General features: G+C 44.9%; 1 protein-coding gene across 2 annotated transcripts in view; it reads left to right on the top strand.

The window, feature by feature from the left end:
• The window catches only part of LOC147008763 (akirin-2-like), a 24,608-nt gene continuing 243 nt past the window's right edge, over window positions 1-24,365 (top strand). Inside the window, exons 1-4 of one of the 2 annotated variants that reach the window (XM_085864208.1) lie at window positions 12-420; window positions 15,449-15,529; window positions 24,014-24,154; window positions 24,234-24,305. In XM_085864208.1, coding sequence (XP_085720334.1) covers window positions 243-420; window positions 15,449-15,529; window positions 24,014-24,154; window positions 24,234-24,305 — 472 coding nt within the window. In that variant the 5' untranslated portion in view covers window positions 12-242. Of the gene's footprint in view, window positions 421-15,448; window positions 15,530-24,013; window positions 24,155-24,233; window positions 24,306-24,365 lie in introns of both variants that reach the window. The other variant, XM_085864209.1, reaches the window with a different exon arrangement.

Genomic DNA, 24,365 nt, shown 5'->3' on the forward strand with positions numbered 1-24,365 from the left:
GGAGGAGGCCGGCCTTGGCGGCGGTGTAGTTGTAACGGCAGTTTTCGCCCAGCCCCTCCCCATTCGTTACATCTTGTAATTGTGTTGTTGTTTTGGAGGTGAAGGGGTATAACGAGTTAAGATAAAGTTAACCTTCGAGTAACTCGCTCTCGCTCCAATAGTAGAAGCACAGTTCAGGTGATTTATCGAAGCCGAGTGATTCGGGGAGGAAGAGGAACTTCGCGTGGCCCGTGGCCCGGAGTATGGCGTGTGGAGCGGCCATCCCGTTAAAAAGGCCGCTCGACCTCGAGCCCCGCTCTGGACTTTCACCGAAACGGCGGCGCTGTGGTTCTGGAGGGGCTGCGTCCCCCGGGCAGCCACGCAAGTACCTGTCACTCGAACCGTCGCCCTTTGGAGAAGTGACACCACGACTCTCGTCAGGTAGGGGTCAGTGAGCGTGCCCGGGTCGGGCCGATGACCCGTCCCCGTTGTGAGGATCCTTTTGTTTCCTTCTTATTGGATCATCTGTTCCTCGTTACTTCTCACTTGCTTATGAAATGATGAATATTACTCTTTATCCTCCACCAGCAGCACCACCTCCTTCACCTGATTCAAAAAGTATATGTCACTACGTACGTGTTTGTGTGTGGACGTACGTGTTTGTGTGTACGTACAGTGGGGAGAACAAGTATTTGATACACTGCCTATTTTGCAGGTTTTCCCACTTACAAAGCACGTAGAGGTCTGTAATTTTTATCATAGGTACACTTCAACTGTGAAAGATGGAATCTAAAACAAAAATCCTGAAAATCACATTGTATGATTTTTTAAATAATTAATTTTCATTTTATTGCATGAAATAAGTATTTGATCACCTACCAACCAGTAAGAATTCCAGCTCTCACAGACCTGTTAGTTTTGTCTTTAATAAGCCCTCCCATTCTCCACTCATTACCTGTATTAACTGAACCTGTTTGAACTCATTATCTGCATAAAAGACAGCTGTCCACACTCAATCAATCAGACTCCAACCTCTCCACAATGGGCAAGACCAGAGAGCTGTCTAAGGACATCAGGGACAAAATTGTAGACTTGCACAAGGCTGGGATGGGCTACAGGACAATAGGCAAGCAGCTTGGTGAGAAGGCAACAACTGTTGGCGCAATTATTAGAAAATGGAAGAAGTTCAAGATAACAGTCAATCTCCCTCGGTCTGGGGTTCTATGCAAGATCTCACCTCGTGGAGCCTCAATGATCATGAGAAAGGTGAGGGATCAGCCTAGAACTACATAGCAGGACCTGGTCAATGACCTGAAGAGAGCTGGGACCACAGTATCAAAGAAAACCATAAGTAACACACTACGCCGTCATGGATTAAAATCCTGCAGCGCTCGCAAGGTCCCTCTGCTCAAGCCAGCGCATGTCCAGGCCCGTCTGAAGTTTGCCAATGACCATCTGGATGATCTAGAGGAGGAATGGGAGAGGTCATGTGGTCTGATGAGACCAAAATAGAGCTTTTTGGTTTAAACTCCACTCGCCGTGTTTGGAGGAAGAAGAAGAAAGAGTACAACCCCAAGAACACCATCCCAACCGTGAAGCATGGAGGTGGAAACATCATTCTTTGGGGATGCTTTTCTGCAAAGGGGACAGGACGACTGCACCGTATTGAGGGGAGGATGGATGGGGCCATGTATCACGAGATCTTGGCCAACAACCTCCTTCCCTCAACAAGAGCATTGAAGATGGGGCGTGGCTGGGTCTTCCAGCATGACAACGACCCAAAACACACAGCCATGGCAACTAAGGAGTAGCATCTCAAGGTCCTGGAGTGGCCGAGCCAGTCTCCAGACCTGAACCCAATAGAAAATCTTTGGAGGGAGCTGAAAGACTGTGTTGCCCAGTGACAGCCCCGAAACCTGAAGGATCTGGAGAAGATCTGTATGGAGGAGTGGGCCAACATCCCTGCTGCAGTCTGTGCAAACCTGGTTAAGAACTATAGGAAACGTCTGATCTCTGTAATTGCAAACAAAGGTTTCTGTACCAAATATTAAGTTCTGTTTTTCTGATTTATCAAATACTTATTTCGTGCAATAAAATGCAAATTAATTATTTAAAAATCATACAATGTGATTTTCAGGATTTTTGTTTTAGATTCCATCTTTCACAGTTGAAGTGTACCTATAATAAACATTACAGACCTCTACGTGCTTTGTAAGTGGGAAAACCTGAAAAATCGGCAGTGTATCAAATACTTGTTCTCCCCACTGTATGTGTTTGTGTGTGGACTACGTACGTGTTTGTGTTTGTGTCTGTGGTGTAGACATATGTGTTTGTGTGTAGACTACGTTTGTGTCTGTGGTGTGGACGTATGTGTTTGTGTTTGTGTGTGGACTATGTTTGTGTTTGTGTGTGGACTATGTATGTGTTTGTGTGTGGACTACGTACGTGATTGTGTCTGTGGTGTGGACGTACGTGTTTGTGTTTGTGTCTGTGGTGTAGACATATGTGTTTGTGTGTGGACTACGTATGTGTTTGTCTGTGGTGTGGACGTACGTTTTTGTGTCTGTGATGTGGACGTACATACGTGTTTGTGTCTGTGATGTGGACGTACGTACGTGTTTGTGTCTGTGATGTGGACGTACGTACGTGTTTGTGTCTGTGATGTGGACGTACGTACGTGTTTGTGTCTGTGATGTGGACGTACGTACGTGTTTGTGTCTGTGATGTGGACGTACGTACGTGTTTGTGTCTGTGATGTGGACGTACGTACGTGTTTGTGCCTGTGATGTGGACGTACGTACGTGTTTGTGCCTGTGTCTGTGGTGTGGACGGACGTGTGTACGTACGTGTATATATATATATGTGTATATATATATGTGTATATATATATATATATATATATATATATATATATATATATATATATATATATATATATATATATATATATATATACAGTAAGTCCTCGCTTTTCGCAAGGGTTGCGTTCCTGGAAAACCTTATGATAAGCGAAACTGTGTTAAACAAAACATATTTTCCCATAGAAACCAATGTGTTAAAGGGGGGATGTGTTTTTGGCTCGGAATTTTTTGAACATAAACACAAATAAACAAAACGCACTCCTCGAGTCGTGGCGACTTACCCCGAGGCTGGAGGAACGGAGTTGATTGCGGTGGACAAGTCACACTTGCGGAGTGGCAGAATCGTCCCCTCTTCACTTGACACTGTGCTGTCACTTTCTTCACCAGCGGGAACGGTCTCTTGGCAGCTGGTTGAAGGAGCATCCTGGATGGTGGATGGAGTTGGTGCTGCATCTTTTGGCTTGAAAAATGCATGGAGAGTGGGCTGGATGGCTTTCTTTTTCTTTGCTGCATAAAGTTCCTTGTAGCAACAAAGGGCATCATTAACAACACGGCTAAAATCAGTGCTCCTTTTAAGATTTGGATCTTGCTCGATAACAAATTCTATGGCACTTTCAAACGAGCTGAGGATTTGGCTGAGGTTTTTCATGGTGAGATGCTTGGATGAAGGTGTCACAGCATCTTCTTCTTCCTCAAGAGCCCACTGCTGTTCCAACTCCATAAGATCTTCATTGCTTAAGGGTTCTGCATGAGACTCCAGTAAGTCATCCACGTCCTCTTCGTCAACCTCTTCAAAACCAGCCTCCTGTGCCAGGTCTACAATTTGACTTGTAATGAACGGAACATCAGCAAACCCCGTGAAATTGTGGACACACTCAGGCCACACTTTCTTCCACACAGCGTTCATTGTGGAGGCACTCGCCTCCGCCCATGAATCCTCAATGTTTTCCAAAGCCACTTTTATGTTGTATGTTCGCCAAAACTCCTTGATTGATAGCTTGTCCTTATCAGTTTTTTTGATAAGCTGCAGCATGGTATGCTTAACATAATAGGCTTTAAAAGCAGCAATAACTCCCTGATCCATAGCCTGTAAAAGTGAGGTAGTATGTGGTGGTAAAAAATACTACCTGCACGTTTTCACACCAGTCTTCCATTTGCTGAGGATGGGCAGGAGCATTGTCTACAAGCAGCAAAGATTTGTTGTCAATGTTGTTCTCCTTGGAGTACTTCCCAACATGATTGGAGAAGTAATTGATCACGTAATCGTGGGTCAATGCCCTCACAAACTACGAGCTTTTTCTTGTATCACAGCAAGAGATAAAGGCATGCGACGTTTAGTTTGATCTTCTATCCACACACATAATAAACGCTTCATGTTGTGCATGGCACCATCTCTCATTCTCGTTAGTGTCGTTGTACTCGAACTGGTCGCAATCTGTGATATTTTCTTTATCTTTGCCGAACTTTGAACGATCGAATGTACAGTCGATGCAGCGATTGCTGCGCGCGGCCGATTTCCGTTGTCCCTTCACCTCGTTCATGTCTTTTAATTATATCCAATTTCACCTTCAATGTGACAGCCTTTCGTTGTCTCTTGAAACGAGGTGTGCTCGAAAATAGACTTGCGGGTCGCTTGGGATTCATACTGGAAGGTATGCAGGCGAGCGTGAAGATAATTCGTACAGTACAGCATACAGTACATGCGCAGTAAAGTGAAAGTGTGTTTATGCGCATCCTGTGTGATTGTTGTTTTTTGCAGGCAGTTTGAAACTTTTTTTTGCGTTTTTCCTTGCAATGACATTACGATAGGCATAAAATGTTTGCGATAATTGAAAAATTGGTTATTAAAGCTAAATTACGAATAATCGAAACTACGATATGCGAACTTCCGGTTAGCGAGGACTTACTGTATATATGTGTATATATATGTATATATATATATATATATATATATGTATATGTATCCTCATTTGAGCTCCTCCTCCCCCTCCACCTCTGGGGGTTTGTGTGATCCCACCTGGGGACATCCCCGGACACTGAACGCTGCTGCTACCGATTGCCATCTCCTCATACATCCCACTAAAGCTCGGTCACTTCCATCCACGTTGGGAGGGTGTCGCTAAAAGAGAGTCCTCGGTGGTGGAGGGCAAAGCACACCATGCTGCAGTGGTCAATAAAGCGCATTTAGCTTCATATCATTGCTGAGCTGCGTCCCAAACGCCTCGGCCTCACGAAAGCTGTTGTATTCAGCGCCTTCCTCGACCCCACCGAAGCTCAGTCCCACTTAACAGAATTGGATCGATAAGGCCTTCCAGGATACACAGCCAAGCCACATTCTCAAACTCCTGTTGCAAATTGCAAACTCCTGTTGAATGGAGCGCCACGTGCGCGGTCCTCTTTCCCACCAAAGCTGCTGTCCTCGTAGCAGTCTTCAGCCCCTGGTCCCATCAATCCCCGACGAGAGGGAGGCAGCAATTTGTTTGTAGTAATATTCCCAGAGATTGTTTTGAAGATCTTCATTCTCTTTTTTTATCATTCCTGTTGCTGAAATTATCACTGGAACAATTCCAGTGCTCTTCAGCTTCCAGGATCTTTTCACTTCATTGTTAAGGTTTTGGTATTTGGTAATTTTCTTGATATCTGTGTTGATGGGGACAGAAACCTCAATTAGTAATGCCTTCTTTTTCTTTTCTTTTTTTCTTTTTTTTTTGTACCGCAGTACTATATCTGGTCACATTTCGTTGTTTTCTTTGTTCACGCTTTATGGAATCATCAGGTTGTACATTAGTCATTTGTTCTTCCTTGTTTCCATGAGTTTTCTGGGACTGGGACTGGGATATTGAAATTTCTGCAGATGTGCCAGTGGATTACTCTACATACCTTGTGCCTTTGGGTATCCAGCTGTTCTGACATGAGTTTTTAGCTCGCCTGTTCGAAGAAAAGAGAGTTATTAGCGATACCCCCGGCGTGAGCGTGAAAATGTTAAATTTTTTGATGCAAGTTATTTTTAACCTCCGCCATCGAAGATCGGAGGTTACTGTTTTCACCCCTTTCTGTTTGTTATCTTGCCAAAACGAAGTTTTTGCAAGATATGTTAGTCAGCTTGTATTTTTTTTTTCTGTAATCACGTATAAAAAATTCTGCAGAGCACAGTTATCATTGGAAATTTTTGTAACTTCGCATATCAGAGGCCTATAGAGGTCCCTTTCAGTACACAAAATTTTGAAGGTCAAGGTTAAAGGTCAAGGTCACTTTGGCTCAAATCAGGGGAGTTGACGAAACCCTTATTTTTTTTTTTTTGAGTAATTTTGATCGGATCGTCTTCAAACTTAATGGGAATATAGTTCATGGTCTGGCGCTCAGCTGATTAATTTTTGGTGGCGATTGGCCTTGACCTTCATGGTTAGCGCCTAAGGTCAAACATATTTGACCCCAAGGTCAAATTTTCAAGTTTTAGGAACCATATCGTGTAGTACCTCAAATTGAACACCTCGATGAGTCAGGTCAGGTATGGGAGCATGTGCCAGAACAGCACGTCGCTGCGTCCACTTTCCGCCGGTACTCCAGGGGCCTCCGTCTGGCCATCCCCCAGGCAGATGCCAGGCCCATCCCCATCTCCTTGAGATGATGGTCAATCTGTTGCAACCATGAGGCACGTGGTCGACCCACTGGCCTCCTCCACTCATGAGACTCCCTCGCTGAGAGAATCTGGTGAGCAGGATCAGAGTCAGGAAAACGAGCCACATGTCCATACAGCCGCAACTGACGCTCACGGACTATGCAGGTAACAAATCTCATCCGAGTCTCTCTCAGCAACCGCTCGTTGGACACAAAATCCGACCAGCGATAGCCAAGGATTCTCCGAAGAGATCTGGTACCAAAGGAATTAAGTCTCCGTCTCAGATCCTTGGTCAGAGTCCAAGTCTCGCACCCATAAAGCAAGACTGGAAGTACCAAGGACCTGAAGACTCGGACTTTCGTCCTCCCGCACAGGTACCGGTAGCGCCACACCCCATGATCCAGTGAATCCATGACTCCCCAGGCCCGACCCAGACGTCTATTGACCTCTGACTCGCAGCCAGCAGAGACATGAATATCACTGCCAAGGTAAGTGAATCTCTCCACGACCTCAACATCCTCACCACAAACAGACACAGACAGGACAGCAGCATCCAAGATGTCACCGAAAGCCTGGATCTTAGTTTTGACCCAAGAAACCCGTAATCCCAGCGGCTCCGAGTCCTCATTCAGCACCTCGAGGGCCCCCAAAAGGATGTCTAAAGTCTCCGCAAAGATGACTGCATCATCTGCAAAGTCAAGGTCCGAGATCTTGACATTCCCAAATGACGCACCGCAACTTGATCTCTCCGACATCCTCCCTAGAATCCAGTCCATACAAGTGCTGAAAAGTGTGGGGGCAAGTACACATCCCTGATGAACTCCAGTAACAACTGGAAATAAGTCAGAGATGGTACCACCACACTTCACAGCACTCTCAGTACCAGAGTAGAGTTCAGACATCAGATCGATCAGTTTTGGTGGCACCCCACGAAGACCAAGAATCCTCCAGAGGACATCCCGATTCACTGAATCGAACGCTTTACAGAGATCAACATAGGCTGCAAGCAGCCCCTGCCGAAACTCTCGTCTGCGTTCGGTGAGGACACGAAGTGCAAGGATACGGTCAATCGTTGACCTCTTTGGTGTAAAGCCTGACTGCTCTGGACGCTGGTGCTCAAGCAGATGGTGGCGAACCCTATCGAGAATTATCCGAGCAAAGACCTTGCCCGGCACTGAGAGCAGCGTCACCCCTCGGTAGTTGTTGCAGTCTTGGCGATCACCCTTCCCTTTCCAGAGAGGGACAACAAGGCCCCTCTTCCAGTCAGTTGGGATGATGCCTGTGTTCCAGGCAGAGCACAAAACTGCATGCAACGACACGAGTGCAGCATTTCCACCAGCCTTGAGAAGTTCGGCATGGATGCCACAGATCCCTGGAGCTTTGCCCCGTTTCAACTGGTTCACCGCAGCCCGTGTTTCCACAAGCGTAGGTGGACCACAGTTGATTCGAGGATCATCAACAGGGATTGTAACACCCTTGACGTCCAACTCGACAGTTGGGGGATCTGCCTGGTACAACCGCTCAAAGTAACCGGCCCAGCGGGCCTTCACTTCAGACTCCTCTGTCAAGAGCCTACCACTCTCTGCTCGAACTGCAGTGCTCCGAGGGATGGGCTTGGATGAACGTAATGCGCGAATTCCCCTGTAAGCGGGACGAGAATCACCTGTCCACAGGTGATGCTCTATCCCCTCACAGATTCCTCGCACATAGGCCTCCTTGTCCACCCTCAGTGCACGTACAGTTTTACGCCTCAGCTCCCTGAACAGCTCAGCTCTGCCATTCAGCCTGGCCCTGCGACTCTGGTCAATGGTATCCAGTGTCCCTTGAGAGATAAAATTCTTCTTTGCCCTGCGGTGAGCTCCAAGGCATCCACCGGCAACATCAAGGACGGTGGTCTTGAAGGCACTCCACAACTCTTCAGGACCCCCCAAAGCACACAGACCCCCCAAGTGTCCACTCAGCCTGTTCGCAAACTCCTCAGCTACTCTCTCATCCCTGAGCTTGGCAACATCCAGCCTCGGCTGGGATGGTACCATTCTCCAGGATTTAAGGTGCAGCTTTAGAGTTGCTACAACAAGCCTGTGGTCAGTATTGAGGAACTGAGCACTCCGGTAGACCCTGCAGTTCTGGATCATCCTCAAACGACCGTCAATGAGGACATGGTCAATCTCCTTTGCCACACCGCCAGCGTTGGAATACCAAGTCCAGCGATGAGCTTGTGGGCGCTGAAACCATGAACCAGCCACCCTAAGTCCATGACTTCTTGCAAAGTCAAGGAACTTAGTGCCATTCTGGTTCATAGTTCCTGACCCATGGGGACCAACACACATCTCATAACCATCCCTATCAGTTCCAGTCGATGCATTGAAATCCCCCAAGACTAGAAGTGTATCTCGTCTGGGGCACTGATCAACCACAGACTCGAGTGTGGCGTAGAATGCATCCTTCACGGTGAGATCACTCGCCTCAGTCGGAGCATAAACAGAGACCAGGGAAATGACACCTAAGGAGTGACGAATCCTTAATCTCATAATACGCTCGTTGACCGGTGTTACCTCAATTATCATTGGGGTCAGCTTATTGGACACAGCTGCAGCAACTCCTTGGGTATGGTAACCATCAGAGTGACCAGACCAATAGTAGGTGCAACCACCCACCATTATCTCGCCGCAATCCGGTCTCCGAACCTCAGAGAGAGCTGCAATCCCGATGTCCAAACGCTTGAGCTCAGATGATAACAGAGACAAGTGATCATCCTCTCTTAGGGATAGGACATTCCAGGCACCCACCCGAAGGGACCGCCTCAGGTTAACCCAAGGAGACCGCCGTCTGGTGGACGACACCTCAGCACCACTCCGACACACTCTCCCGCAATCTGACCCAGGGATGTTATCCCGTGGTTTCCCTCCTATCAAAGATTGGGGGTCCCGAAGGCTTTGCCCCAATCCCGTCATCCGGTGAGCTGCCCTGCGAAGGGAAGCTGCACAGGAGTTACTCCCACGGAGTGGGTTTTCAGATTTTTTTTGCGTTTTTGCGTTTTGCGGAATGAAGGGTTTTACGGTGGCCGGAGTGCAAATCCTGCCACCAACCTCCTAATAAGAAGTGACCCAACTGCAGGAGGACGTCCGCAGACACAGTTCGGCACTAGATATGGATGGCCGTTGGCTCACAAGGAGCTCCTCCGCCCTTTGACAGGTTTTGTTTTTAATCTTGCTGGGTGTCCATATCCAAACACCCTCCTCACCAGAAAACCTGGTGGGGGAGACGGTTTAGTCGCTGACAACCCGACCATGGAACAGGTTAGTACAGGTTTACATGGTACCTGTAGCAGGTCACAGATCGAACCTGACCTGACACAGGGGATCACTGTGTCAGATGACCACAGATCGAACTGTGGAGACACTCGATGAGTGCTTTCTAGATATGTCAAGCTTGAGACATTATGACGTCATTTGGTGACGTTATGAGGCAAAAGCATATTTTTATCTTGCCAAAACGAAGTTTTTGCAAGATATGTTAGTCAGCTTGTATGTTTTTTTTTTTTTGTTTGTTTGTTTTTTTTTGTTTTTTGTTTTTTTCTTTCTTTGTTTGTTTGTTTGTTTGTCTGTAATCACATATAAAAAATTCTGCATAGCACAGTTATCATTGGAAATTTTTGTAACCGCATATCAGAGGCCTATAGAGGTCCCTTTCAGTGCACAAAATTTTGAAGGGCAAGGTCACTTTGTCGCAGATCAGGGGAGTCGACGAAACCCTTATTTTTTGAGTAATTTTGATCGGATCGTCTTCAAACTTCATGAGAATATAGTTCATGTTCTGGCGCTCAGCTGATTAATTTTTGGTGGCGATTGGCCTTGACCTTCATATTTTTTTTTTGTTGTTGTTTTTTTTGGTCTGTAATCACGTATAAATCACTCTGCAGAGCACAGTTATCATTGGAAATTTTTGTAACTTCGCATATCAGAGGCCTATAGAGGTCCCTTTCAGCGCATAAAATTTTGAAGGTCAAGGTCACTTTGTCGCAAATCAGGGGAGTCGACGAAACCCTTATTTTTTGAGTAATTTTGATCGGATAGTCTTCAAACTTCATGGGAATATAGTTCATGCTCTGGCGCTCAGCTGATTAATTTTTGGTGGCGATTGGCCTTGACCTTCATGTTTAGCACCTGAGGTCAAACATGTTTGACCCCAAGGTCAAATTTTCAAGTTTTAGGAACCATATCGTGTAGTACCTCAAATTGAACACCTCGATGAGTGCTTTCTAGATATGTCAAGCTTGAAACATTATGACGTCATTTGGTGACGTTATGAGGCAAACGCATAATTTTCATGGTTACTCTGTAGAACGATTCTCATCGGAATCTCTCGTAGGCAGATATTCCTCAAGGAGTCGCTCCTGGTGGATAGCAACTCTGTTCACCTCAGTGTGACCTTAAAGAAGTCACACGTGGTCACCTTTTGGCGAGATACGGGTCTTATTTATTATCTTGCCAAAACGAAGTTTTTGCAAGATATGTTAGTCACCTTGTTTGTTTGTTTGTTTTTTTGTTTGTGAACAGTATTACGGAAAAACTCCTCGACGGATTTCGACGAAACTTGGTGGGGGGGGTTAGGTATGGTCCTAGGATCATGCCATTAGATTTTGGACTTGGTCCCCCCCAAAAAAAATTTAGAGAAATTTTTTTTTTTGCATTTCGACATGTTTTAAGTGATTTCCAACCCCCCCCCCCAAAAAAAAATTTATTTTTTTTTGCATTTCTACATGTATTAAGTGATTTCCAACCCCCCCAAAAATTATTAGAGAGAAAAAAATTTTTGCAAATTTGTTTTTCAACATTTTGATTTCTTTTTTTGCATTTCTACATGTTTTAAGTTATTTCCAACCCCCTCCCCCCCCAAAAGAAATTGTTAGAGAGAAAAAAATTTTTTTGCATTTGTACATGTTTTAAGTGATTCCCCCCCCCCCCCAAAAAAAAAATTGTTACAGAAAAAAACTTTTTTGCAACTTTTTTCAACATTTCGATTTCTTTTTGTTTGCTTTTCTTCATGTTTTAAGTTATTAGGATTTCGACGAAACTTGGTGGGGGGGTTAGGTATGATCCAAGGATCATGAAATTAGATTTTGGACTTGGTTCCCCCCCCCCCCAAAAAAAATTGTTAGAGAAAGAAAATATTTTTTTTTGCATTTCTACATGTTTTAAGTGATTTCCAACCCCCCCCCCCCCAAAAAAAAAAGTTGGACAAAAGAACTATAATTCTGTCAGCACTGTTGACATCATATTAAATGAATAAGATATAAGGTTCACTTGAGTGACCCAGCAGTATTGGCGGCGGAGGTTTTGCACTCTCCCGAGTGCTCCCCCTCTTTCCTTTCTAATGTTTTTATCTACCACACTTTTTTATACGCCCCGATATATGTATATATGTATATATATATATATATATATATATATATATATATATATATATATATATATATATATATTGGGGCGTATTATGTGATATCGGTCGTCCGTCCGTCTGTCTGTCCGTCCGTCCGTTCCTGTCTGCACTCTAACTCCCAAAGTTTTCAACTTTCACGTTTCATATTTGGTGCATAGGTACAGACTGTGGAGACGGTGTGTCACAACATACGTTCGTCATCTAAAGTGGTTGACATGGCAACCAGGATGCTATTTCCGTCCGTTCCTGTCCCCACTCTAACTCCAAAAGTTTTCAACTTTCACGTTTCATATTTGGTACATAGGTATAGATTGTGGAGACGGTGTGTTGTGACATACGTTCGTCATCTAAAGTGGTTGCCATGGCAACCAGGATGCTGTTTTCCATGTCGTAGCACAATTCTGTTTATACCTTCTTGTTAGGGCGTACATTGTGCTCACTTGCGCTCTTGTTACTGATTGCAATATACAAATACATATATTGCTTTATAATCATACTTACTGCAATGCTTTATAAAACATCTATATATTGATACTGAAGGACCAATTTTGTGCTCCTCCTCGCGGTCACGTCACGTTTTTCTCAGTACTGTAACCTGGACTGAAAGAAACATGGTACCTGTAAGAGTGCATAGCACATAGTGGCAATTGTCAAACTTCAACTCTGAAGCAGAATAAACACTTTTCGTTTACATGGCGACGTGTGACGTCACCGCTGAGAGGCGTCAGGACATCATGACATCATCGGTTATTCGCTGACGCCATAACGTCCGTCGTCAGAAAATTACTGCTGAGAGGTGTAATTACCAATTCCACTCCTCGAAAATAGCGTCTGCAATGTAAAATCCTCTTCTGCACATGGTGACTACCTCAGAATGTGAATTTGACACAAAAAATGTAACAAACATTGTACAGTAGACACCGCTTTATAAATCCACCATGGGACCACGCCGTTTGGATTTATTAAGCGGAGAACCTATTTTCACCCACCTTCTGGATAGATAAGACAAAAAGCGAATGTCGTTAAACACTGCTTTATGCTACAAAACATTGATTTATCAAACGGTGACAAGGGGATTGTTCAAAAGAATCTCTCCAAAGTCGCTTGCTTGGGAGGGAAGGTTTTGCGCAAATGTTCCTTTATTGAATCCGTCACGTGGCGGAAATCGGGATGGGCAAAACCTGAGAGCTGCAGTCCCCTGTCCAATTTGGCGAGTGCCATCCGCATCTCTGCCGCTGTTGGCATCGGCTCGGGTTCATCGTCGCTTTCTTCCCTTGGCTATTGGGATTCGGGGTCGGAGGGATTCGAGCGGCGGTGGGATTCGAAGTACGTCACCAGTTGCTGTTGTTGGTTTTTTTTTTTTCACTCTGTGGCAGCGCATATACTACATCAAGCTTAGGTTGAGACCACGCACGTGCCAAGCAGGTGGATTTATTAAACGGCGGATTTCTCATGTAAAATTCCGTTCCAACTCATTTTGGTCACAATCAGTGGCTGGATTTTATAACCGTGGATTTATAAAGTGGTGCCTACTGTATCTTCTATCTATCTATCTATCTATCTATCTATATATTAATACTGAAGGACCAATTTTGTGCTCCTCCTAGCGGTCGCGTCACGTTTTTCTCGGTACTGTGACCTGGACTGAAAAACTTCGTACCTGTAAGAGTGCATCGCGCATAGTGGCAATAGTCAACTTTCAACGCTGAAGAAGAATAAACACTTTTCGTTGAGATGGGGGTGAGGAGTGAAGAGGCGGGGGGGCAAGGTAAGCAAATTTTTGGGCGGAGGTAAGCAAATTGAAAGCGGGAGACGGGGAAATGGGTCGGGGGCTGGGTTGAATGAGACGGAGATTAGTGTGAGGGGGTGGAGAGGGGGTGGGGGCCTGGGCCAAGTGCGGCGGCCATTCAAACGACGGGGGGTGGGGAGCCAAGAGGCTGGGTTGGGGTAATTACATTTTTGGGTGGGGGTAAGCATATTGAATGGGGCAGGGGCGGGGGGGGAATGGGGCAGGGGCGGGGGATGAGTCGGCGGGGGCAAGCACACTCTGTCCAGTCCATGTCCCTCGAGTGTGTGTGAGCTGATGAGGGTGGTTGAATGAACGGAATCCGTCTGTGATAGGGTTTCAGCTAGTATTAATTATTAGACTCGTCTTTTAAAAACGATAAATATATAAACAGGTGAGCATTGGGTGGCTTTGACACCAACTCTGGTTTATATCCCGATAGGAAGTGACATACTTTCTGTTTCTACTTTGCAGAATCCACACTTGTCTGATTGATTCAGTCCTGCCATTTATTTATTTTTTAAAGCCGTTGATAGTGTTCCTGGTGTTGGCCATGAATCATGATTCGTTCTCCATCCCAGTTTAGTTGACCTCTTCTTAGCCATTCCAATGAGCCTTTGTCTGTGCCCAATCTGTCCGTTTTGTTTTGTTTAAGACATCTCCCCACTCTTCTATCGTTCTCCCAGTTATCGGTGTAGATCTGCTGATATTTCGCTTGATGTTGTTCTTTTGTCTCTGCCGCTGGGCTCCTGGTGTTACATTGTCACTTACAGTACATATGGCTTTGTGGCATAGCCCCTCCCGGTGCCACCACAGCCAAATCCCCACCATCCCTTTCCATTGTCACACTTTTTTCATTTTCTTATCTTTGTAATTTGTCCTAAATATTTTTAAAGTGTGCTGACAGACCGTTGGTATGAGTTCAGGTGGGAAATTGCTGTGACCCCACACTTGTGGCCATGTGCACGGTCTGAGTGAAAGGCCAGGGGTTAGCCTCGCCGACGGACCAATGGTAGCTGAGCGGGGAAGGGCTATGTGTGTAATGGATACCCTTGGGGGCCAAAAGTATTTTAAAAATACGTGTAGGGTTGAGTGGGGTGTGAGACACGGACGGAGTTTAACCAATGAGTCTGTGTGTGAGCTGTACCAGTGTTCCTCCCCCATACCAGATCATTCCAGCCAGGACCCACGCAAGCCACCCACACCCACTCCCCCTGTCATGCCGGTTCCAGTCCACGGCCTGAAACTGTTCCTGCCAAAGCCATGTCTCCATTTGGGACTTTCTGTATCCTGCCAGATGCAGCATCCGGTATTCAGTCTTGTTCGTTCCTTTCCCCATTTGTTTTGTCCCCATCGTCTTTTGGTAGCCAATTGTCCTCTTGGGAATCGTATCGCAGGCTGCTTGACATCCCCATCATGAGAGCAGCCTCAAATCGCTGTGCGCTTGCCTCCCTTTTGCCTCCTTGGCCTACAATGCCAGTGATGTCTACCACCAGCATCGTGGCACATAAAGTACCCAGAGCTCCAGGCAGTCCGATTGAGACATGATCATTTGCAGGGCATTGTCCTGATCCACAGGCTGCACTTGGTGGCGAGCCACGTGTATCGCGTTTGTGTGTCGCATGTTTGTGTGTCAATTTTTTTTGAATTGGGAATATTGTCGAAAATTGTGTTGAGAGCCCTGGAATCTGTTGGAATGGTATTGGAATACTCATCATTTGTTTGTATTGTCGATCAACTATGAATCCTCCTTTACTCCAGAACAAATCCTTGAGAGCATCAGGCGAGAATTCCGGCGACTCCAGCGAAGACGGCATCTTGAAGTGTCAGGAAGTGGAGCAGGTATTGAATAACGATTGGTGAGCCTGTTTTGTGAACTTTAAATAGTGTGCAGGTGTGTACAGCCATACCTATCTTTCCATCCACGACTTTCCTATGTTCTCACAATATCGTATTGATAATAATTTCATTTTTAAAACTGCCTTCAATCAATGCAGCATTAAGAAACTGGTTGGCATTTAAGACGTTGACCAATGAGGGAGTTTTCAGTGTTGAACTACACTGTTTCACATGCTAAATGATGGGGGACAAAGCAAGTTTTGGAAAATACTTTTGTGTGGGCATACATGTGCTGCTCTCGTTGCATGCGGTGCCACTCTCATTATACAATACCTATATTGTTACATTGAGCCAGGTGAGCACAGTCAAATCTTCCACCTGGACGGTCACAATTTAATGCCGGATAGTCTTTATGGCTGCCTGCCGGGAAAGCCAAACAGATCTTTTGTTAAGTTTCCTATGCACAGAAATCCAATGAATCCTGTCACCTACAGTGTGATCGGATGGGCAGAGCGAGAATCCAGGACAAATCTGAGTTTTTGAACCCTCCAAACTTGCGATTTTCACACCAATTTCTTAACGGCCGCAGCCTTACTTGCGCTTTGAATCGCCATTTCAAATTCGAACTGCGTGCCTGAACCACATTCAGTCGTGGAAGAACAGGGTTTATAATACATAAAAGGACAAGGAAAGACGAGAAGCAGATTTCTTTGCAATTCTCTATGCTATATCCCCACACGCACATGATAGTTTGACGGTTTCTAATGATACCTTAAGACCCGCTCACTTGCACGCACTGAGCCGAGGTTATAGGACACAGGACTGAAAGGAACTTTTCCCATGCGTGGAGTGGCAGTGGGATGGTGACTGGTTTTGGCGAGAGAAAGAGATGACTGGTTGCGTCGTGTCCGGGCTTCATGGCTCTTGGTTAATGCACACGCGTGCTTCTGCGATCCCACTGTGGGACTCGATTGCTCCATCACCACCTGGAGCTCCCCGTGGTTCTGCTCTGCAGTTCTCTTGGTTCTGTCTTTCAATACGTGGTTCTGCTACTGACCTAGCTTCCCCTGCCCATCTGCCTTATCACTTTGCGACCATGCGTGGCCACACTTGTTGGCTCGCCGTCGAGCTTCTTGCTGCTTCCGTGGATCCTCATGGCTTTAAGTCGGAGGGATTGTCATTCCCCGGGGCTTTATCTTACCTTCGCGCGTGGTCGCAAGGCATTACATTTGGGGTTGGAGGGTTGCTGGTTGGCGGATCTGCAAACTATTTATAAAAGAAACATGTACCGTATTTTCCGGTGTGTAAACTGCACTTTTTTAATGGGCAAAAAAGGTAAAAGTTGGGGGTGCGGTTAATACACGGGTATAGAAAAAGAAAATCGGTCTTAAAACCGATTAATGCTAAATTACGAATTGTATTCCAAATGAACACTTTTGTAGCAGTCGGAACTGCTGTTAAGCTCGATCTCACCATTTAAATTTTGAAAATAGGTTCAGGTTTAGAGTTTGTGCAGCGTTTTATTAACCGTGCAGAAATTAAATAAATCGTGCTCAAAAACGTCTGGAAACACCTGGGGTTTAGGTGTGTGGCTTATATATCGACTCACGGCTCTGAAGACTCCATTAAATACAAGAAGAAGAAGAACACCTGGTTTCACATCAAAAGAAGAATTATTCACAATAGCTGGAGTCCAATATGCCTGGTGTTGGCTTAGTGGTTAGGGTAGTGGGCTTGGGATCCTAGGGTCCTGAGTTCAAATCCCGCTCAGCTGTTGAATTAACACCAGGTGGGGTTGACTCTGCCTGTCATCCTTCCGAGGTCGGCAAAATGAGTGCCAGCATGCTGGTATACTGTGTCGGAGTGGCGACCCGTCCAGGATTGTTCCCAATAGCCAAGGAGACTGCTTCGGCGGCACCAACGCTCTGCACAGAGTATGGTCCTAATGGATGGATGGATGGAGTCCAATAACGAAGCACCCACCTTAAATAAGCTTGCACGGCAATCTTCCCTTGTATGTCGTGTTCAAGAGGAAGAGACTGCCCAAACACAAGTTTCCAGTTGACGTCATTGTTCGTGTGCAGCAGAAGGGGTGGATCGACGAGGGACGTGTGGTGGTGATTATCTTTTTACATGCATCATTTTCTAAATGAACATCGGATGCAGGCAGAATTATTCCACCAAGCTTGTTCCTTACATGCTGACGCTATGCAAGCAAATGCTGGATCGCAGGGCATTGTTTAAAACTAGGACCAACCAATCAACCCTGAATACTTTTCTATGAGGGCAGGAAATCGCTTTAAAAGGAAGAAGAAGAATCTAACAAGAGCAAGGAGCCACGTGGGACAGTGAAGTTTTAAGAAGTACCAGTGCTGCTCAGATCTTTTGGCTTCCTTTGGTTCTCTTCGTTCTTCCTGGTTCTCTTCGTTTTCTCTCGTTTCTAATCAGCGGTTCCTAACTTGCTTCCCATGGATTACTCACGTCGACCAGACAAACTTTCCTACTTTGCAAGCCTTTGTATTCGACCCAGATTTTGAGGAATGTTAGCTGTATCTTTGTGGAACCACCAGACGAACTTTCTTATTTCATCAGTTGAAAATCGACATTTCGCGACGTGTTTCCCGCCGATATTTTTGACTCGGATTCCGAGGTGCATTGGCCACATGCATCTTGGTTGAACTTTCACCATTACTCCGTCACTGCGTTGGCTGAGCATTATGTGGACTGAGAGACTGCCGGCGTTCATCAGGAGGATTAGAAAGATCGACCTTCCGATGATCTGTGGCTGGATCGTCAAGGTGTGGGTGGAGATACCATCGGACATCATCAAGTGAGCATTTCTCAAATGCTGCATCTCCAACATGGACAGCACGGAGGACGACATCATTTGGGAGGAAGAGGCTGCAAGTGACAGCGACAGGTACTTGCTCTACCCTGATTCGGACAAGGAGTTACGTGCTGTCTTCGACGAGGATTTCCTCGGGTTTAGCTGAAAAGCATCATCAAACCCGAACGGCCCTTTTCAGGGCCACAAACCTACAAGAAATATGTATGACACCGGTATGAATCCCTTTTCTTCTTTTTTCTCAAAACAAACAAACAAACAAAAAATCCTCTTTATAATATTTAAAAAATAAGAAAGAAAAATAAAAACTTCTTGGTATCCTCTCCTCTCTCTTCAACTTCTTGAAAATGGAGGAAATCGTGAGGTGAGGGGTAAGAGAGAGAGAGACGGAGACAGAAAAAGCAAAACAGAAGGACGAGGAGGAGGGGGGATTCCGGCAGATGTGATGTTCAGTTTAACGTCCATCCGAGAGATGGCACACATATTGATGAATCACCGGGATGGCAGTTTATAGCTGGGTTGATTCGAACCCTGGCTACACAGCTTAGAGCGAGTGGGCGTCCTACCGTGATATGGTGGTTCATTGCTTTGTAACAATTGTAATCATCTCATTTATTTTGCCTTCCTAACTCCGGAAATGTGTCCACTTAGAACCGAGCCGCCATATCGCCATCGAAGCTTGAAGAGCACTCACCAAGAGCCATAACCACTCAAGCAAGCACTCCAATGAAATGGTTGAAGAAACTTTTAAAAAGCACGTTTCTTTTTTTTATATGCATCGATGAATGTTGAATAACAAGTCATACAATGAAAGAAGATCGTACAAAAAGGGGAAAGGTGGTGAAAAATAAAATTGCACATTTTCAGCGAACGAACCACCACCTGACACCGCCTGAGGCTCCACATGCCCAAACGCAGGTGAATGAACCCTGAACTTTGTTCAAATTGATCCATATATTCAGTGACAGTGTGAATATTGTGGTGTGCTTGCCAAGTGGCGCAAGCACTCCAACGAAACAGTTGATGAGGAACGGCTCGCTTGGCAAGCGATTGCCAATCGGTTATATAAACACCATGCACCTGGAGACACTCGGGAATGTCAAGCGATGTCTGAATTGGACAAATGAACACTCACTTTGAAGTTGATAAAGAAGTTTAAATTTTGAAATCCAGCTGAGATCGAGAGATTCGTGAGCTTATGGCATGTGCGGAAATGAAATAAAGTTACGAATGTTGGCGTCTCCGGGCATTTATAAGCATTGCAATGTACCCAGCGATTTGTAGCTATGATGATCAGGCATTTGATGATTCGAGGGAAATGGCAAAAAAAAAACCATGTCATTAAATTGTTGTGGCCTGTACCAAGCCAAGGCATTATTGAGCAGGCCAATAAAAAACGTGGCTTAGGCCTCTTGCGAGCTGACAGAGGGCTGACCAAGATGGCGTGCCGCCATCTTTGTAAGGCATATTTTGGTTTTTCGTGGTGAGCACCCCCTAAATCATCTTCAAAAGGTGTGTTTAAATTAACCTAAACACCCAGTTTTAATTCATGTATCACCTTCGAGATCACTTGGTATGCATGCAAAGTTTTGCGCCGTGAGATTTCATCGTTTTTGAGTTGTGGAGGAGATGGACTGACAGATGGACGGACACACACTGACATTTATTCATGTAGCGATGAGTATGTACGTAGTGCTACGTATGGATGTAATCTACTTTGTTAATTGAGAAGTGTGGGCGAAGTATAACAGATTAAGTAAAAGGCCACATCCCACAAATCTGGTTTCCCCACTTCCCATGTATTATCATGACAAGCATTGTACCTGCCCGATGGGTGATCTTGTTCCAAGTATGCAACATGTTCTTCTGACGCATACCTTTATTTGGGCAGTATATAGGCAACTGACAGCTGCCTCAATCACTGCCAAAAATAAAAGAAAAAAACCCAGGCTACATGCATGAAGAAAAAAAAACATACCTACTGCTTATAAATTCAAAACTCCTCACTGCTGGAAAACTTGGGGACAGGAATACTATATTGTAAAGGGTGAGGTCTTGTAATATCCTCTCCCACTTGGAGCGACACGATGTGACACACATTTACATATAGAATTTGCTTCATCCCCTATCCCCCCCACCCCACCCAAGACCACCGGAAAAGATAAAAACAATCCTATGCACTAATTGAGGTTGTGCTGATCCCATATAGCAAGTCTGGATGTAATCAGCCCAGAACTATAGGAGGAGTAGCGTGACAACCAAAAAATAAATAAAAACCAATGTCACCCCCAGGGTGACCAGTATCTTGCCAAAATGTGAACATGAGTGACTTATTTATTCGATTAAAGTTACTCAAAAAAATAAGGGTTTCGTCGACCTTGATGCTTGAACTTTTTTGTGACCTTGACCTTTATATTTTCTTACGGTTAATGGTATCTCTCCAGGACCGTTGTACATGAAATATCAAGAGATTTTGATGAGAACTGAGGAAATAAAATTTTCATGAAAAATCCGTTTTTTCGTCATGACGTCATAGCGTCAAACTTTTGACAGATCTGGAAAGCACTTATCAAGCGCTTTCATATGAGGTATTACTCGATATGGTATCTAAGATTTCAAAATTTGACCTTGGGGTCAAAAACTTTCGACCTCCAGCGCTAACCATGAAGGTCAAGGCCGATCGCCACCAAAAATTAATCAGCTGAGCGCCAGACCATGAACTATATACCCATGAAGTTTGAAGACGATCCGATCAAAATTACTCAAAAAATAAGGGTTTCGTCGACTCCCCTGATTTGCGACAGTGACCTTGACCTTTGACCTTGAAAATTTTATGCGCTGAAAGGGACCTCTATAGGCCTCTGATATGCGAAGTTACAAAAATTTCCAATGATAACTGTGCTCTGCAGAGTGATCGATACGTGATTACAAACAAAAAAAATAAAACATACAAGCTGACTAACATATCTTGCAAAAACTTCGTTTTGGCAAGATAACAAACAAACACACACACAGTAACACCAGTCTGAATTATCGAAAGGATTTCTTATTTTGGAAATTTCATCTTGCCCTGGGGGCGAAGCTACGATCGGCTGAGCAAAGTGTGTTTCTGCTCATCCCCTTGAAAAGGCAATGTGACTTGGTTGATGGTCTGTTTGAGGTTGAAGTTGGACAGTTAGTCAGTGTCAAACCCTCAAAGGAGTTTGCAGTCGGGCATGGAAAGGTTGTCCAAGGAGTGCTGGAAAGGTTGTCCAAGGAGTGCTGGAAAGGTTGTCCAAGGAGTGCTGGAAAGCTTCCTGGCTTGACCTCCAAACGACATGCGAGTTCTCGTCTCGAGCCTTGAGCATACTCATGAGGTGACTGCCATTTTCCTGCCAAGATGGGGGTGTTTTTTTTGTTGATTTTCTCCTGCTCACAGTTCCTTTCATTACTTCCCAGCCTTCTTAGACCTTTCCTTTCCTCTGGGTGTCCAATGAAGCCATGGCTGTAGTGGGGGTTTCTCTCTATCGTGTGAATCACAAGGCTGCTGGGTTACATCATTGACGGTGCAGCCATTCCAAGAAACAGCAAAGATCAGCAGGCCTCAGGCCAGGGTATTTTTTGGTCCATAAATCTTTTTGGTGGAGTTGCACAGATGGCCCAATGCAATTGGAATGATCCCAGATCTATAACCACAATGTATTATAATGCACATAAGCGTACGCATGTGTTTGCTTCATGTATGTACATCGGGTTATCTTTATTATTTTCGGCACTGAACGTGCCATTATACACTGCCCAAATAAAGGGATAAGAACATTCATTTTGACCGTTAGGGTAACATGGATTGAAAAGCAGTTCTCGCTCTCGTTTAAATTGTTCATTAGTCCGTCCACTGCAGTGCGAGAAGGGGTTTACAATTGTGTCTGTGTCTCCAGCCCATAACTCTTTTAGCATTTGAACTTTGTCCTGAAATGTTCAACCACCTCTCTTATGAGTACGGAGAAGCCAAATTGATAATTGAGTCAAAAGGGCAGTCACCAAGTACAAGTTGGCCTTATTAGCCCATCCGTTGAATGTAATATTTTGAACAGTAATCGGAAAAGGAACTTGTAGTTTAATAGTACTTTGTGTATGAATTTGTCCCGATCGCACCTGCGCAGGTAGGAGTGAGATGATTTTCTATGATCTGTCTATCTGGCAGTCAAACAAAATTTAAAATCATTCCAAACAGGAAGCTTCTTGTTTTTAAGGACGTTAGAAAGGACACAAACAACGGCACAAATAACTAATGTAACGTGTTAAATAAAGTGGTACTAGCGATACCCGTGCACATGCACGGGATAGCAGTACAACATAGCTGGTAGACGACAGACGGTACACGGGGAATGACAAAAATATGCATTGTACAAAATGCAAGTGGTACTATGGAACGCCAAGACTTCCCAAACATTGGCGGCATGTCCGCTAAGTGCCACAGCAATTTCAGAAGGATCGTGTGACTGCGAGCCGAGTTTTTAGTGTGCAAGCTTGGTATTATAATAGAGATAATAGATGCTGCATCAACAGCCATAAACATTGAATTGTTTTTCCTTCAACCTTTGAAATCCTGATTTTATTTATTTAAATTGTATTATGAGCTTGAGCACTGCAGAACATGAATCACCTTTTTAGCACTTTCATAAACCTTCCATTTAGCAGTACTTGGACAAAATATTTCAGCATTTTACCTCATCACTACCAATCGAATCTTCCACTTGCAGATTCTGCCCATGTCCCTTGTTTTCAAGACTGTGTGGGGTAAGGTTTTTTGATGAACTCTCGTGTTACCTCCACCCAGCAAAGGTGGACGGAAGTTATGTTTTCACCCTGTGTTTGTGTGCAGGATATCTCAAGTTGTGGATGGATTCGGACTAAATTTTGGAGACAGGTTGGGTGGGTAACAAGGACTAATTGATTCAATTTTGGTGAAGATCTGTTACGGATCTGGAGACAAGAATTTTCCAAGCGATTCTTCACCATTAAGAGATAGGGCCAAAAACGATCTATTGCACGATATCTCACAAAGTTGTGGACAGGTTTGGACGAAACTTGGTGGACAGGTTGTGTGTGTGTGTGTGTGTGTGTGTGTGTGTGTGTGTGTGTGTGTGTGTGTGTGTGTGTGTGTGTGTGTGTGTGTGTGTGTGTGTGTGTGTGTGTGTGTGTGTGTGTGTGTGTGTCAAGGACGAATTGTTTCGATTTTGGTGAAGATACGAATCCAGATCCTCAGAGGCATGCACTCCACCGAGTACCCTTCATGTTAAAGCTATTTTCGTCAAGTTTAGTTGAAGTAAAGTGGAAGTGGACAGGCTTTGCAATTTGAGATGCTTTCTAGTTATTTTTTATGGAGGAAAATTTCCTGATATGTACTTTGTAATACCATTGTACAAAGGGAACCATCATCCTGTATGAAACAGCCTTGTTCCTTTTGGGTAAAGATCACCAGCATGAGGAGCTGTCTACATATTACATTATGTATGCAGTTACACGTAGTGGTTTTTATTTGTCAAGAGAAAGTCCTCTTGGTGTTTTGTTCTGGTAAGGTTGGTATTATTTTTGCTTCTGTATACTGTTATTTTGGCGATGCGGGACGTTGGGATTAAACTGCTGGGTACCCTTTGCAGGTCGAGATGGTCTGAGTTCCACGCGTGAGACTGGACTCCTCACGGCCCGCCAGGTGGCGATGATCTGTGAGAGAGCGCTGAAGGAGCGAGAAGAAGGGCTGAGGGAAGAGTACAATCGGTTGCTCACGGAAAAGCTAAACGGTGAGTATTCTCAAACCTCCAGCTGAACTTTCTCAATTTGACTTTGTCTTCACACACCCTTTCTGCCTCAACCCACCAGAGCAATATGACACGTTTGTGAAATTCAGTCATGACCAGATCCTGTGTTGCTTTGGAGAAAAAGCCCCAACCTGTGAGTATATCAAGAACTTTGGCCATACCTTTCACATCTCACCCTCCATACTCTGTTAAA

This window comes from Eptatretus burgeri, chromosome 18 (genome assembly GCF_056783735.1).
Source record: "Eptatretus burgeri isolate ZD-2024b chromosome 18, Ebu_testis_v1, whole genome shotgun sequence".
Taxonomy (NCBI): Eukaryota; Metazoa; Chordata; class Myxini; order Myxiniformes; family Myxinidae; genus Eptatretus; species Eptatretus burgeri.